At 36.7% G+C, this 15,719-nt stretch overlaps 1 protein-coding gene across 1 annotated transcript; it reads right to left on the bottom strand.

Annotated features, from left to right (window-relative positions):
• Nucleotides 1-6,558: 6,558 nt before the first annotated feature.
• On the bottom strand, nucleotides 6,559-8,755 carry LOC128475071 (acrosin-like). The gene is made up of 5 exons (XM_053457537.1): nucleotides 8,629-8,755; nucleotides 8,078-8,276; nucleotides 7,451-7,716; nucleotides 7,086-7,231; nucleotides 6,559-6,921 (listed from the first exon to the last, which is right to left on the bottom strand). Exons 1-5 carry the CDS (start codon nucleotides 8,696-8,698, stop codon nucleotides 6,658-6,660), a joined length of 945 nt encoding a protein of 314 aa, XP_053313512.1. The 5' UTR covers nucleotides 8,699-8,755; the 3' UTR covers nucleotides 6,559-6,657.
• Nucleotides 8,756-15,719: the final 6,964 nt, after the last annotated feature.

Genomic DNA, 15,719 nt, shown 5'->3' with positions numbered 1-15,719 from the left:
ACTTGCTCTCTGTTGTGAAAAGCTGCATTGTAACCTTAGATGTTAATTGAATGGATTGTTTGGTTTCTCACTATGAAAACTGATGTTTTATAAACCTCATCAGTCAGCACTTTATTTTTTAAACATAGCTAATCCTGCTTACCTTCTGAAGAGTGGCTAATTTAAATTGGCACGAAGTATTAATTTAAAAAAACTAAAAAGATTGTTCAATTTTAATTGTGCACTTAAACCTTAAATAAATTAAATATTGTGTATAAAATGTCATATATTCAAAAAAGTCTGCTTGTTTGTTTATTTGTGGTTGCTGTACATGGGCAAAATTTTACACATCAAATAAATTATTTTCTACTAAAAAATATTTTTTACTATGAACTACTTTATTAATCATGAACTCCAAAATGTTGAAACTCCTCATTGCTGTTATGTTTCAAACATTTGTTCAAAGTCCAAGAGCAGCAATTTAGATAAGGTATACTCGTGCAATTACCTATTACATTTAATTTTAGTTCATATTGCCCACTTCTATCAAAAAATTGACATAGAAGGTAATTATAGTAAAATTAGAGTGTTATTATCTGTTTCAGATCACTCTAATTATGTTTGATATTGTTGCATTATTCATGCCATAATCAGTTTCTATATAAAATTACAGTACACTTAACAGCCAAATATATTTAAATACAAATTTTTAAATCTGAATGATATATTCGTCATCGCACAGGAAGACTAACTTTAATTCTTCGTATTGAATACGGTAAATATTGCACTTGCACTTTGTAAAAAAAGAGAAGACCCACAATGTATGGTGCAGGAATCCGTTAAGGAGACATTCCTATTCCTGCTAATAATAGAGTTGTGTATCGTTGTGTAATCCCAGATCCCAACACTTTCTGCTGATATGCACATATGTTGTTGATTGCAGTGTCTAATTCGTGGTATGAACTTTTTTATCACGCAGAACACTTTGTCATATGCAGCTGTATCTTGAAATATAATAAATAAATCATAGCTTTATCTTGTATCCAGAAAAAAGTGTTGTGGAATAAAGACTGTTACTGTAAGAAACATATTTATATTTGTGGGGGCAAAAAACATTTATGTTTGTAGGTGCCTTAAAAAATCTGTGAAAATACCATCTTCCACATCCATAACTTTCCTACCTCCACATAATTAATCATCTCCAGACATAAGCCAGAGATTATAACTATAACCCTTGTTTTCCCCAATTTCTTGTAAGTTTTCTGGACACTCTGTAGACTATTATCAAAAGAAGGGGCTTATTGCGCATTGGTGGTATATGCCGGTATATATGCCGGAGTGGAAGAATTTAACTTGCCCACACAGAGCTCTGACCTCAATCCCATCAAACACCTTTGGAATGAACTGGAAAGAAGATTGCGAGCCAGGCCCTCTCGTCCAACATCAATGCCTGACCTCACAAATGCTCTACTGGAAAAATGGACAAACATTTCATTCAGAAGCAAAATCTTGTGGAATGCCTTACAAGAAGAAGGGATGAACAACTATATATCAATGTCAATGTATTTAGAATGCAATGTCATACAAGTCATAATGGTATAATGGTCAGGTGTCCGAATACTTTTGTCTAAATAGTAAATACTGTATATACATATCCATAATGCTCTACATGGTACACCTTAAATTATTATTAACTTGCTTTTAACAGTACTAAATATTTTTTTTTATTATTTTAGGCTGCTGAAGAAGCTAAGTGGCAAAAAATACATTTATACTATTTTAAAGGATGTTTAAAAATGCAGTTTTTCTGTTATTTCAACTTGACATAGTTCCTGTCACTAACCTCTTGCTGACCTTGACATATATGTAGAGCATTTTTGTAGCGTGTCCTCAAACAATTACTATACTAAATCAGATGTAGTGAAGCATGTCATCCTTCATGATGCATGTCACATCTTTGTAAAAGCATAGTGTGTTCCACTAGAGTGATATTATAGTTCTCTGTATGTTACACTGTTTGCCACACATATATATATTTGAAAATAAAACTTAAAGGCAGTGATTACAGTCCAGCAGAGCACATATGCTACATGCAATGCGACTATGTACTATGCACTATAAAGGCAGGATCATTACAGGGACAAAGACACAAAACAGGGCACTATAGCGATTTTACACCATATGGCTAATGAACCACCCAACTGGCAGAATCTGGGAGCCTTACTGATCAGGGTGAACATAATCCCTAAATTAAAGAAGAGACGGTGTTTTAATGTTGTCAGTAACAGCAGACTAGCAATACCCTTTTCTTCCTTAGATCACTCTTCTGCTTCTACTGCCCTGTCTTTCTTCTTCTTTTTTTTGTACAATCACTTAACTAATTTCCTGCCCTCTAATTTCCTCCTTGACCCTCTTGAGTCTGATTTCAAACCTCACTCTACTGAAACAGCTCTGACAGAGGTATCCAATGACTTGCTCTTTCCAAAAAGTCACTTCTCCCTGCTAATACTCCTGGATCTGTCTACTCCTTCTGATACTTCTTCTTCACTCAATTTCTTCCATAGGTATACATGGTACTGATCTTTTCATATCTTTATAATTGTTTTACTCTGTCATGTTCTTTGACAAGACATCTTCACCTCTTCCACTTTCTGTGGATCAGTCTTTGGACTTCTGTTCTTCTATCTTTACATCCTGTATCATCTATATTCCAATAATCTACCTGTTTTTCCTGGATCTCTCTCATTCATGTATGTCCCGTATTACTAACCACTTGTCTGCTATTTCTACTTGAATATCACAACACTACCTGAAACCTTACAAAATCTCATTATCTTCCCTCCCCCATCTCCACCCTAGAACCGGAACTCTCAATCCGCATTAACAGCATGCCTGCCAAGCCCATTTTAACTTAGCCCTGCCATTCATCCCTTACAATGAATCCCTTGCCAGATACTGCTGCATTGCATCCCCCTTTGCCATACTCAAGAAGCCATAAAATCTCTAGGTAATTCCCGTATTATCTTACTCCTTCACTATTGCAACACTCTTCTAGTCGGTACACCTTTGTCTCAGCTCTCTCCTCAGAAATCTATCCAAAATACTAATGCTAGGGTTATTTCCCTTACATTATGTTCTTTTTCTGCTTCCCTGCTTTATGAAACCCTCCGTTGACCCCTATATCCTCAAGAATTAAATTGAATATCCACATACTAACATGCAAACCCTTCCAGGGTACTGCCCCCATACATTTATGCTTTCTAAAATACTCCCATGTACAACTTCAACATTCTTCCTGTGGTCTAAGGCTGTGTTCCTCCATTATCACCACTATCTTTTATGCCACTAATACAACTCATCTATGGCACTATATCCCCCGATATAGATAGTAAGCTTGTGAGCAGGGCCCTCTTCACCTAATGTATAGATTTGTCTTATTCTAGTTTTGTCATGCCCTCTGAATGTATGTACTGTAAGAAAAGCTGCATAAATGATTGGTACTATATAAATAACACATAATAAATACACGTCTATACAAGGTGTAGGCATACATGTGAATGTTAAAAAATGTGAAATGTTACAATTAAAATTTAGGTAAGGAAACAAATCCTAAACTTTCTTTGACACGGAAAAGTATTTCAAATGATAAAAAAATGGCTTTGGCATCCCTTCAATAAATTAAAAAAAAAAAAAAAAAAACAGGAAGTAATGCTAACCTAATTCCTGCACTAACAGACATGTTGTAAGTTCATTAACAGGCTGGTGTTTCAGGTTCATTGAAGGTCACAGAGGTCAGCTGCTCACTGAATAAATTAGTTGACCTCCATGAACTACTTATCAACAACTTTCCCTGTGCAGTACTAATTCACTCTTCAAAACAATTTATCACCAGCTGTTGAAAAGTTATAGTATTGTTTTAAACTGCGTGCAAATTAGAGAGGACATTGTGATTAACTATCATTCCAAGTGTAGCAAACAGGGAGTTCTGCTTTTATCATTGAAACACATTTTATGCATTGTTAGCAATAGAGGATCTTTAATACCCCCTCATGACATGTATAATGTAATAATTATAAATATATATTAAAAAATATGCAGAGTTTTTACATTTAGACTGGTCTTTCCAGATATTTTGCTTTGTGTGTCTATAATAATTTTTGGATCAATTTTAATTAAAAAAAAAATTAAACGTTTAAAACTAAAATTTCATACTTAATAAAATGTATACAGAAAATTTTACTTGTCAGTAAAGTTGGTACAAATAATAGGCACAGCTTTGTGCAACAGTAAATATTCTAAGCACTACAATACTGAATCAAAACAACTGTTTAGAGATAACAGGCATAAAACACTTTAATACAAATATCATTTAATTGTAGATGGCTTTCAATTTGCAGTGATACACTCCTTGCCTTCATAATTATGTAATTCTTTTTTGCAGAATTGTCTGTGACAAATGAAGTTTTATTCAGCCAAAAGCAAAATAAAACATTTTGACCTAGGTCATTTGTTATTTTCTTTTGGCACACAAGAAAAACAACTAAAATTTGTTCCCCATGAATTCTTATCTTGAAAAGGAAGACAATATAACTTTCGAAAAGAATAAATGTAGAATGAGCGATAATAGTGCCCCAGACAATTATTTTTTTTAATCTCTACCATAACAAATGTGTAGTTAAAAAAAAATTGAATGATATTGTAATGTCTGAGATGAAAGGACAATTTCGTCTGTTTGTTGCATACTGAAACCATGAATGTTTACCACTCCGAGTAGAAGTTTATAGCTTGATAATGATATTTAGGACTTCCTAACCCAGTAGGTTTAACTACAAAGTAAGGTTCTTAAAGAGATACTCCAGCCATATGTTCTTTTACATTTTTTTGCGGTGTTTCAATTGCAAATGCATCCAGCTGTTAGCGTGGTATACCAACCCCAAGTACACATAATGAGATGTCAAGGTTTGTGAAAACAACAACATTTGTATTCATATAGCACCAACAAATTACACAGCGCTTCTTACAATACATACATTCAAGGGGTATGACAGGACTAAAATTGACAGATTGAATGTTTTTATTTGTGCACATAAATATTCTAAAATTTGGCAAACTTTTTTTTGTTTGTGTGTTGACATGTAGATGTTCTTATTTCGGTACAACAGCAATTTATTGAACATATTCACAGGGTTTTGTTTGCCATTTCATTTTATTCCATTCAGCACAGAGAGGTTGTATTGATTATCTGGCCCGGAAAGGATTATGTGTGATACAAGGCTTAAGTTCTCTGGTGAAAAAAATGATACGTTTCATACTGATAGCAAGTTGATGTGTTTCTGTTAGGGACCTTATCTGTGTAGCGGTCCTTCATCTAGACAATCAACCTTATCTGCATCACTGCTCTATGCGTGAAAGGATTAACTAGATTTTTGCAGGAATACCACGTTAAAGCAAATAGAAAAGTGTTTTCCCCTAGAGTCAGAGATTTCCCAGATTTTGTTATAACTGATACAGACTCTTTCGCTTTTATAAACAGAACAGCTTTTTAATTATTTAAAATTGTCTTTCTAAAATTAAAATCAATGTTTTAAATAAATAACACATTAATCCAGAGCAAAATAATAATAATGCTCATCATGCTCAGGCAACCAGTACATGCACATCACTTTCAGCCTCCTTGTTCCCTCTCCCTGTGTCCCCTACACACGGATCCATGCTACCACACACACAGATATATATATATATACATCCATACATTTACTCTCCCACCTTACCTGAACTGCAGATCTTCTGCTGCCGCTCGCTGACTTCCGTGGGGGCTGCTGTTTCCCCCCTGCCTTGCTCAAGCAGGAACAGGAACTGAGCGGAGTCATGTGATGCGATGTGCATTCACGTGACTCCACTAGGTTCCTGTGCAAGGGTTCGGATCAAGGTAAGCAGCAGGTCCCCTTTCTAGTTAAAAAAAAAAACCACCACTGTATAAGACGCACCCAATTTTTAGACCCCAAATTTTTCTAAAAAAGGTGCGTCTTATACATGGGGAAATATGGTATATATATATATATATATATATATATATATATATACACACACACACACATACATACATATATACACTGTTAATTTGGTAATATTCGTTCGGTGTGGCTATGCAAGAAAAAGTAGGCTATAATTCAGTAACATTTATATACATACTAGCCAGTCCTAAGCAATACACATTCAAGAAAATAAACTATATCCACAGCATTCTAAAGTAATCACACGTACACGGCTTTTTTATGCTTTCCTATTTATTGGCTTACTTATCTATACAATCAGGTCTACTCATCGCTGACATGTTATTCTCTATTATAAAGAAGATGGCCCAGATTTGATGGAGTCTTCTATTTCTGGAGCACCCTAAAATCAATAGGTCTTCTTGCCAGCTTTGCCGAGTTTTTCGGCTAACACAATCAGGTCTACTCATCGCTGACATGTTATTCTCTATTATAAAGAAGATGGCCCAGATTTGATGGAGTCTTCTATTTCTGGAGCACCCTAAAATCAATAGGTCTTCTTGCCAGCTTTGCCGAGTTTTTCGGCTAACACAATCAAGTCTACTCATCGCTGACATGTTATTCTCTCTTGTAGAGGAGATGGCCCAGATTTGATGGATTCTTCTAGTTCTGGAGCACCCTAAAATTAATTGGTCTTCTTGGCAGCTTTGCCGAGTTTTTCGGCTAATTTTGGCCAGATTTTTTTAGCGGCCTTCATCTTCAGAGATTTTGATGCAGGTTTCTTCTCGTTGTTGAGGTGTTTAAAGATCCACTCGAGGTAGAACTGGGTCGAGGTGTAGACTCCAGGGTTTTGCTTCTGGCCACAGCCGGAGCCCCAGCTGGTTATGCCAACCACAGCATAAAACTTAGTTTTGTGGTTTTTGCACATCAAAGGTCCACCACTGTCACCCTGCGTGATTCAAAGAAAAAAACATTCCTTAATAAAGACTTTATTATCATTACCAACCAGCTGTTCCTCGGCACATTTTTAGAAAACAAGTACTGCCCAGGATGTTGAAAACATTAATGCATCATCATTGAGTAAAAAGGACATGCAGGGGGAAATTGGCTTACCTGGCAGCTATCAATGCCTCCCTGTTCATATCCAGCACAGAGGTTGTAGTTACCCAAAGCTCCGTTATACCAGGTTGGGCTGTTGCAGCGTTCCACTGGAATCAGGTTCACAGGAGCTTCCTGGAGGATATCCGATGCTTCAGTAGCTGAAGAGAAAAAAGAGTTATTTAATGCAGAGTTGGCCTCAGAAATCTTTGGACAAATAGAAACCTACAAATGGACTCCGTGCCATCTACCACCCCATGTGCCTCCCACCACACTTACAATGGGGCCATCTGCTCCCAAAGTCCAGAAAGGCACGAAATCCATGGAAAGGGAGAAAGTCTATAGATATGTACAAAATCTATGTATAAAGCTGTGCTTACATCCTTCTGCAATCACACCCCAGCCTGCGATGTAGCAGTCGTCCATTTTACTCAGTATCGCCTGTTTGGCAGGGAGACACGCTGGCTGAGTGTAGTCGTCAAATATAATGGGCTTGTTCAGCTTAAGCAAAGCAATGTCGTTGCTCTCCGTTTCAGGATCGTATTTCTCATGCTGAATCTTTTCTGTTATGGTACGGATCTGAACCTTTGTCCCCATCTGTGATAGTTGGTTGGTGCCAAACACAAGTCTCCAGGAAAAATATTCACTGAATAAACCAAGGTACATTTTATGAGTTATCTTACTTTTTCAAGCATTAATAAATACCATATTAACCAGAACACATGCTGTGTTTGTTTTTGTGTTATGTCATCAAGGAACGAGTCCCCACATAAAGTCAGGTGTTTAAATTTCCCCCAAAATAGTTGTGTACTTTGCATATATATTCAGGAAATAAGCATATCCATGGTTTCTCCTAAAGAATAGATGACTAGGTTTCTGATTATGGGATTTATGTTAAATGTTTCTATTAAAAGATTCCAGTTAGTTGTAATGTAATATGCACTGGCCCCTGTCTCCTAAACCATTCTAATTCTGCATTTTCTGCCATAAAAAATTAAGTTACTTACTTGCCGATATCCTTAAAACAATGGGCAGCTGTCAGAACCCACGAAGGATTCAGGACGACACCTCCGCATAAATGAAAATACTCTTTGTCGATTTCCTCCTGGATACTCACTGTCCAGGGCCAGTTACCGGGCTCCGCATCCTTTCCCCCAACCACGCGGGAGCCACGGAAATCCTGCACTAGGGGTCTGTTTCCACAGACTGAAACGGAAAGGAGAAACAGGAGATTTTGGTTTAAAGTAAAATAACACACAAAAAATTTTACTCCTTTATATTTTTAAAGAATAAACTAAGATTGAATTTATTGGTATTAACAGAATATTAATAATCCAGGATTCACATTTTATATAATATGTGAGATTTAAAACTATTTGACAGTTAGGCAACAACCTGTTTAAATTAGTACAAAGGATGAAAGGGGGGTTAAATATTTAATTATAATAGAATAAGCTATAAAACTATAACATCCATAAATTGCAATGTTAATGGTAACAATCTCTGCCTTATATTTTCCTTAAAGCTTCTGATGCCAAATTCTCTGTAATAAACTCACCTCCATCTTCAGAGCTCCCAGAAACAATGAAAAGAGCCCAAATTATAAATCCGATTAGGAACAGCTTCATGGTTAGTGCTGTGCACTAAAAAGCTGTCATCTTATGCACAGACTGCATAGAATATGTGTACCTGTGTGTATTATGACATTGTCAAGGCCTCTACTAGGTCACAAAATAATGAATCTCAGCCAATCACAGGCACACATTAAGGATCAAGGCAAGAAAAATGCAAGAAAAAATTGTGCTTCTTCTCTATCATTTAATAAAAACTATTAAGTTGCTGCTTTCATAATACAAAAAGTGATCATTAAATGCAATTAAAGGAAGACATTGAAACGAGTACCCTGTGTTTGTTTATTCTATTTACCCTTATATATATAAGTATTAAGCAATAAAGCATGGATCATGCAAGTTTGGGATCACAGGAATGTTCCTGTTTTTAAAAGAAAAGCAAATTTTGTCCATTAAAATAACATGAAATGGATCAGAAATACAGCGCAGACGCTGTTAATGTTGTAAATGACTATTGTAGCTGGAAACAGCGGATTTGTAATGAAATATCGTCATAGGCGTAGAGAGGCCATTTATCACTCCCATCACTCCTGTGTTCCGATGACTTGTTTAATCCAAGTTAAAAAGGCTGATCGTTAGAGAACCCTTGCAAACAACTAGAAAATGTTCTAACAGCTAAGTAAACTGTGTAAACGGTTTAGTGTGTGTGTGTGTGTGTATATATATATATATAATTATTTATAGATATATTTATATAAACCTACATACACTTTAGCAAAATACACTTACTCATACACACATATTCAAGCTCCCTTGCACTGAGCCTAACAATGGGGCAAATGGGGCAGTTGCTCCGGAGCCCTGGCGGTTGGGGCCCCACCTGCTGCAGTGTAGTTGAAGCATCTGTCCAGTACTTGGGTGGGTGAGGTGAGGGTGTAGATGGAGACTCACTTGCTGTATGGGGCTCCTCTTCCAGCAGGGGTATTTGCCAACACACAGACTCCATTACAGGCATCAGAGATGGCAGAGTCAGTTTCCAACTTCCTGTCATGTGATCCTGTGACAGATCTACCAGTAACAAGCTCCTTCACCAGTCACATGCTGCAGTCAAATGGAAGAAGTTAAAATGGAGGCTTCATGGTTCTGCATGTAAGGAAAAGGCAAGGATCCCCAGCCATTAACAGGAAGAGATGCTCTGCAGGTAGGAACTGTCAGTGTGTATACTGCTGTGTGTGTGAATATATGTGGGGATATCTCTATATGGATGCTCATGGTTGTCCTATTCTGAATGTATGTCTGTCTGTGGGTGTACATGTATGTCTGTGTGGACATGTATGTCTGGGTGTGGACATGTATGTCTGGGTGTGGACATGTATGTCTGGGTGTGGACATGAATATCTATGTGTGTGTGTGCATGGATGTCATGTATGTACTTGGTTATATGAAGTCATGCAGTAGCTGTTCATGGAGTTTTGTTGTATAAAAAGTGGCTTTTCATGATAGTCCCTCTGGCTTTGTGGCCCTTTCTGTTCCTCTTGGATATGTTTCACGGGGATGATGCTGTTTGTAGGTTTTTAATCCCAGGTGCTCTGGCTGTCTATGGCTGAATAAAACAGCACCATATATATATTAGGGGAATGCAGTAATCCTATTGAGCAGCCAATTACTTTCTAGTGCACTGTGTGTGTTTTGTGTATATATATATATATATATATATATTTATATATATATATATATATATATACACACAGTGGATATAAAAAGTCTACACACCCCTGTTAAAATGCAATATTCTTGTGATGAGACAAAGATAAATCATGTCAGAACTTTTTTCACCTTTTGATTTTATTACAGCAATCGGTCTTTTGGGGTAAGAGTCTGTTAGCATGGCACATCTTGACATGGCAATATTTGCCCACTCTTCTTTGCAAAAGCTCTCTTTGCGAAGACATCTTCTGTGCACAGCCCTCTTTATGTACGTGTTCTTGCCTTTTTGCTTTAAGTAACAAGATCATACTAATCACACATTGCTAGGTACCCTTCTAACAATATAAATATAATACATGTAGGAAAAAAAGGTAGTCTGTTACCCTGTAAGGATTAAGGTATACGTTAAAAAAAAAGTAAAAAATTTGAAAACTTACTTTTGTCTTGATCTAACTGAACTAAACTAAACATTACTATCTAGCTCTGCATTTATCAAATATAGTTTCCTTGTGTTCTAGACAAGGTCATTTCCAATGTGCACACACATATAAAATCAGAAAAAGTGGCCCTGCCAAACCTTGGTACTGATTTTCTGCCAAATAACTTTCATAAGTGTGATTGCTAGCAAGGAAAGCTCATTAAACTACACAGAGATGTACAAAGGGCTAACCTGCTGCTTAATGTATTAAGAGCAGATTTCCCATTAAATAACCCAGGTCTATGTGTTGCAAGGATGCCCTTCTAGTATGATCTAATATTTAAACTCTATGCCAATTACTTGAATAGCATTCCTATGTATTTTCACAGAAGAATGAGATAACACAGTTCTGGATTCAGAATGAGATTACACTGTGACATTTAGTTTAGTGTCATCATAGGTTTTCATTACAGATGCAAATGTCCAAAGTTATCTCCAAACCAGGGAAAAGTTTAGGACCCCCTTTTACTTCTCTTAAGCGACATAGACAAAGGGTCTATACTTACTGTATGCACAATTTTATTGTGTCAAACACTGTTGTGGCTTCTTCTTCTCCCAGATGCACTTGCCTGACAACCCAGCAGGGGACAGGGTGATAACCTGGTGAGACTAGTGAGGATACTCCCCTCAACCAAGCCAGATGTATTTTCTCCTTTTCCATATCATACCAGAGAACTCTCCATATTTGACCCAGAGCCTGTGGGTGAAACCTTGCTTCCCCCTGAACACTGGGTAAGCTGCTTCGTTCACCAGGCAGAAGAGAGGTGTTTGGCCATGCCAGTTTCCTGCCCACTTCCCACCCAGTAAAGACTGTATGGGGCTAATCCTGCACCTATGCGTGACTGCCCCCCCCCCTATATGCATGGCAACCACTAGATGGTAAGCTCTTTTGAGCTGGGACCCTCTCACCTGTTGCTTCTGCATGTCATCTTGTTATGTTATATACCTATTGTTATATCCTGTACAGAGATGCAGAATTTGACGGAGCTATAGAAAGCCATAAATAATAAGAGGGAGAGCTCCGTCTTTCATACCCTAGGCATGCCCCCTATCGAGGTGCACAGAGACCCAAACAGTATTTGGTTGCATGTATAGCTTTGCATTCTCCAATCCCCAGAGGATAGTGCGAGGTGTAAATTTAGCTATGATAGAAATATAGTTACAGATACAGTTTAATATTCACTGAGAACCAAGCTTAAAGCTGCTTAAGATTCATACGTTAATAGTCTGACAGCTGCCTCATTAATTTTCCATGACTACTGACAATAAGTTTAAACATCTGCACCCATATTTCACTTTAGCGATCGTAGGCTTTATTGGATAGAAGTGCAAGGGGAAAACCTGAAAGTCCTTCGAGGGTGCAGTTTACAAGTTTACATTCTCTGCATAAACAAAAGTCAACTCTGTTTTATGAAGAAAAGCAAAAGGCAGGATTTACTATAATGTCAGTAAAATAATTTAAGGCCAAGTAGGTGATTATTTTTTATTGAAAATGATTAAATGAAATCACTGCTGTAAGTCACAGTATTACTTTCAGTTTGTTTTACGGATTCAGCATGAATTTTTATTTTATTAGACCCTGAAAATCTGTTACTTGGTTTCATTTAATGAGCAGGGAAATTTGCAAAGCTACAGAGGAACCCAGAGTGGCATTACAGACTCGTGACATTTAGGAAAAGAAATATTTTTTTGGTAGAAAAAAAGGCCTTGGAGGGTGGATGTGCTTTAAATTGCTCACGGCTAGTTTAATTAAAGTTCTCTAAGCTGGTGTAAATTGCAATAAGAAATAGTCACAATGTTAGCACTTTGAACTTTAATCAATACGTTGTATGGTGTGATCAATCAATTCCAAACATATTAACATATTAAACATATTAAGTGAAGACCTTATTTGACTTTCCCTTCTCAAGAAATGAATGGCTCAGTGACACTGCCTGTAGCATTTAGTGCTTACAAGCTGAGCAGGAAATGTGCTTGAGTTAAAAGTAAACTTTTCTTATTTTATGTTTATTTTTTACACACCTCTATCAAGTGAGTTATGAAAAAAATGTATTAAGATACAGTCCATATTAAGCACTCTATTACTGACTAAACATCATGTGACTGGCTGAGGATGCTGGGTGTAAAAGCGACAGGCTGTTGTCTGAATGGCAGCAGAAGAAGCTTTATACCAAAGCACCACTATAAAAATAACAGATTCATAGCGGCCAAATGTTCCATTCTAGGGGGCTTTGGTTCCCTCAGAATTCTTCGTTGGTTATGTGTTCTACAGTATACTTTTGTGTTCGGATCTGTACATATTTGTTGCAATTGAACCTTGCTTCGTGTACCTGGGCACAGTCATGCTGGAATAGAAAAGGGTCATCTCCAAACTGTTCTCACAAAGTTGGAAGCATAGCATTGTGTAAATTGTCTTTGTATGCTGACGCATTAAGATTTTCCTTCACTGAAAGTAAGGGGCCTAGCTTAAACTCTGATTTCAATAAATAAGAGTTGTGTCCCAATACTTTTGTCCATATAGTGGTGCACAATGCAAGGTCAATGAAGACATGGTTGGATAAGTTTGGTGTGGAAGAACTTGAGTGGCCCGAACAGAGCGCTGACCTCAACCTCATCGGACACCGTCGGGATGAACTGGAAGGGAGATTGCGAGCCAGGTCTTCTTGTCCAACATCAGCGCTCTGTTCGGGCCACTCTAAAATTCCCACGGAAACACTCCAATATCTTGTGGAAAGCCCTTTCCGAAGAGTGGAAGCTGTTAGAGCTGCAAAGGGGGGCAACTACATATTAATGTCTATGTATTTAGAATGCAATGTCATCAAAGTCCCTGTTGGTTTAATGGTCAGTTGTCCCAATACTTTTGTCCATACAGTTTATGTACACCATGTTTTTAAACAGATTAAAACATTATTAATTTGTTGGATTAAAAATGAACATCTACAGAGCACCAACTATTCCAAGACCATGTAATACAAAATTATCCTTATTTTTTAAAAAAGCAAACTATAATACAAATTACAGGCCTTGCACTGTTAAATTTATAGCCTAACATGCAAATGAAGCCACTTTAGAATGTCTGCATGGTTAAAGTGGATTCAATTGACTTAAATAGCAGTGAATTTTTTTAGTGATCTCCAGCATTCCATAGAAACTCTACAGGAGGGCTGGCAACCCTGGTTCTCTGAAGGCAATTACTGTATGCCAAGCTGGTCTATAACCAACGATTATATTGCCCTCAAATGAGTTAAACCATGCAGGCAAAGAACATATCACGCAGCACTTTGTAATCATCTCCATAGATGCAGCTTTTATAGCTATTACATTATGGCATTCTGGATCTGTAAAGTGATGTGTTCAAAAACCAGGACCATAATTTATGATACAAAAATTTTCTGCAATATCATGTCCTACATGGATAGCCACAGGACAATCAACAGAGTCTTTATATAATTTCAGTTTCGGTAAGGCCTTTATCAACAATATTTAACAAATTAACTTATTAATAGAGATTAAAGTGATGGCCCATATCCCCGTATGTCAATATTGCTGTTCTTTAATTTTTCTGTGAATTCTACACTTAGTGATCAATGTATAGCCCATCAAAATAATAAAAACTGAATAAAAATGCAAAGCACGGTGTGGGTTTTTATCAGAAAATGTTAACAGAATCCAAATACAGTCTGTGTTTTGGAAATGAGGAATTGTGATTTAAGAAATATTTTACAAATTTGGATAGTAAAGAAGAAAGTTGCACTTTCACAAAGACCTTTAGTTAGAAGGATTATATCAAAACCAATCTCTATTGTTCCATTATTATACAGCGCATGAAGGAATGAATAATTGTGTTTAACCCTTTCTCATATGATTGCAATTAATCAAATTTTTAGATTTCTAAATCTAAATAGTGGGTTATTTGCTGGGAATTTTAAATACATATATATATTTACTTAATTTCACCACATGTTAGTGTGTGTCATACACTGTATCACTGTTATTTTTTTTGCTTTACATGCTCATGAATGCAAACGGCAGGCAAACAATACTTATATAGATGTTTAAACATGCAGTGGCTCATTAACAGCTATATGCCAACTCCAGAAAATTCAACTCTTAACATCAGTATTTTCATTGCATCATATTTTCAAGATGTCTAAATGACCCAAAATTATTTGTTTACTACTGTGGTCAGTCAAGTTAAGGGTTAAATCAACTGAGCAGACTAAGCTGAGGTAGCATACCCTTGCAAAGCCAATCACATATTTACTAAAGTTCATATTGTTTGAAAGGGCACACAAGTGGCTGCAACTTTACATTTTGCTAGTTTCAGGCAAGGGCATGCAGAGGCATGTCAGAAGAATGAAAATGCGCATGTCGTACCATGAAAAGTGAAACTTTAGTACAAGCAGCAACCCCCTACAACAAGAAATAATAATACAAATAATAAAAAATAAATTACCTTAAAAATGATGATTCAGCATCAGAGGACTTTGGGTAAATTATACTTCAGTTTTCTCTACATAATTGAAGAATTTCATCATAGCCCATCTAGGCTAGGGTTAGTTCTTCATTTAAAGCCAAAATGTATGGAAAATGGCTAGTTATTGTAGAAGCCAAGATTAAACTAACCGAAAAAAGTTCTTGTAGTATTGAGAACTTAGATTCTCATCAGGGAGTGGAACCAGCACTGTTTCAATTTCTGGAGCCCTACTTAAAGGTGTAGCTTTTTAGGACGTCGATGGAGAGGATTATCTGAAATCTTGATTGAAATTTGAACGCAAGCTGAGGTTTTATGAAGAGTTGAATCTTTTCCAGAGTCTGTGTTTGCACATGTTGCGTAAATGGCTTATCAAAATAGGAACTTTTATTAAAGGTTCCCTGTTGGTTGGCCTACAT

The sequence above is a fragment of the Spea bombifrons genome, chromosome 2, assembly GCF_027358695.1.
Source record: "Spea bombifrons isolate aSpeBom1 chromosome 2, aSpeBom1.2.pri, whole genome shotgun sequence".
NCBI lineage: Eukaryota > Metazoa > Chordata > Amphibia > Anura > Pelobatidae > Spea > Spea bombifrons.
Note: the sequence above shows the minus strand (reverse complement) of the source record. Positions and strands in the feature narration are given on the sequence as shown.

Bases quoted from the DNA above. Each gene is read 5' to 3' on its own strand.
- LOC128475071 (XM_053457537.1), bottom strand. From the start codon at position 8,698: ATGAAGCTGTTCCTAATCGGATTTATAATTTGGGCTCTTTTCATTGTT. The intron at 8,277-8,628 runs GTGAGTTTATTA...TTTCCGTTTCAG, and splicing joins TGGGAGCTCTGAAGATGGAG to TCTGTGGAAACAGACCCCTA. The intron at 7,232-7,450 runs GTAAGCACAGCT...TTTTCTCTTCAG, and splicing joins GGGTGTGATTGCAGAAGGAT to CTACTGAAGCATCGGATATC.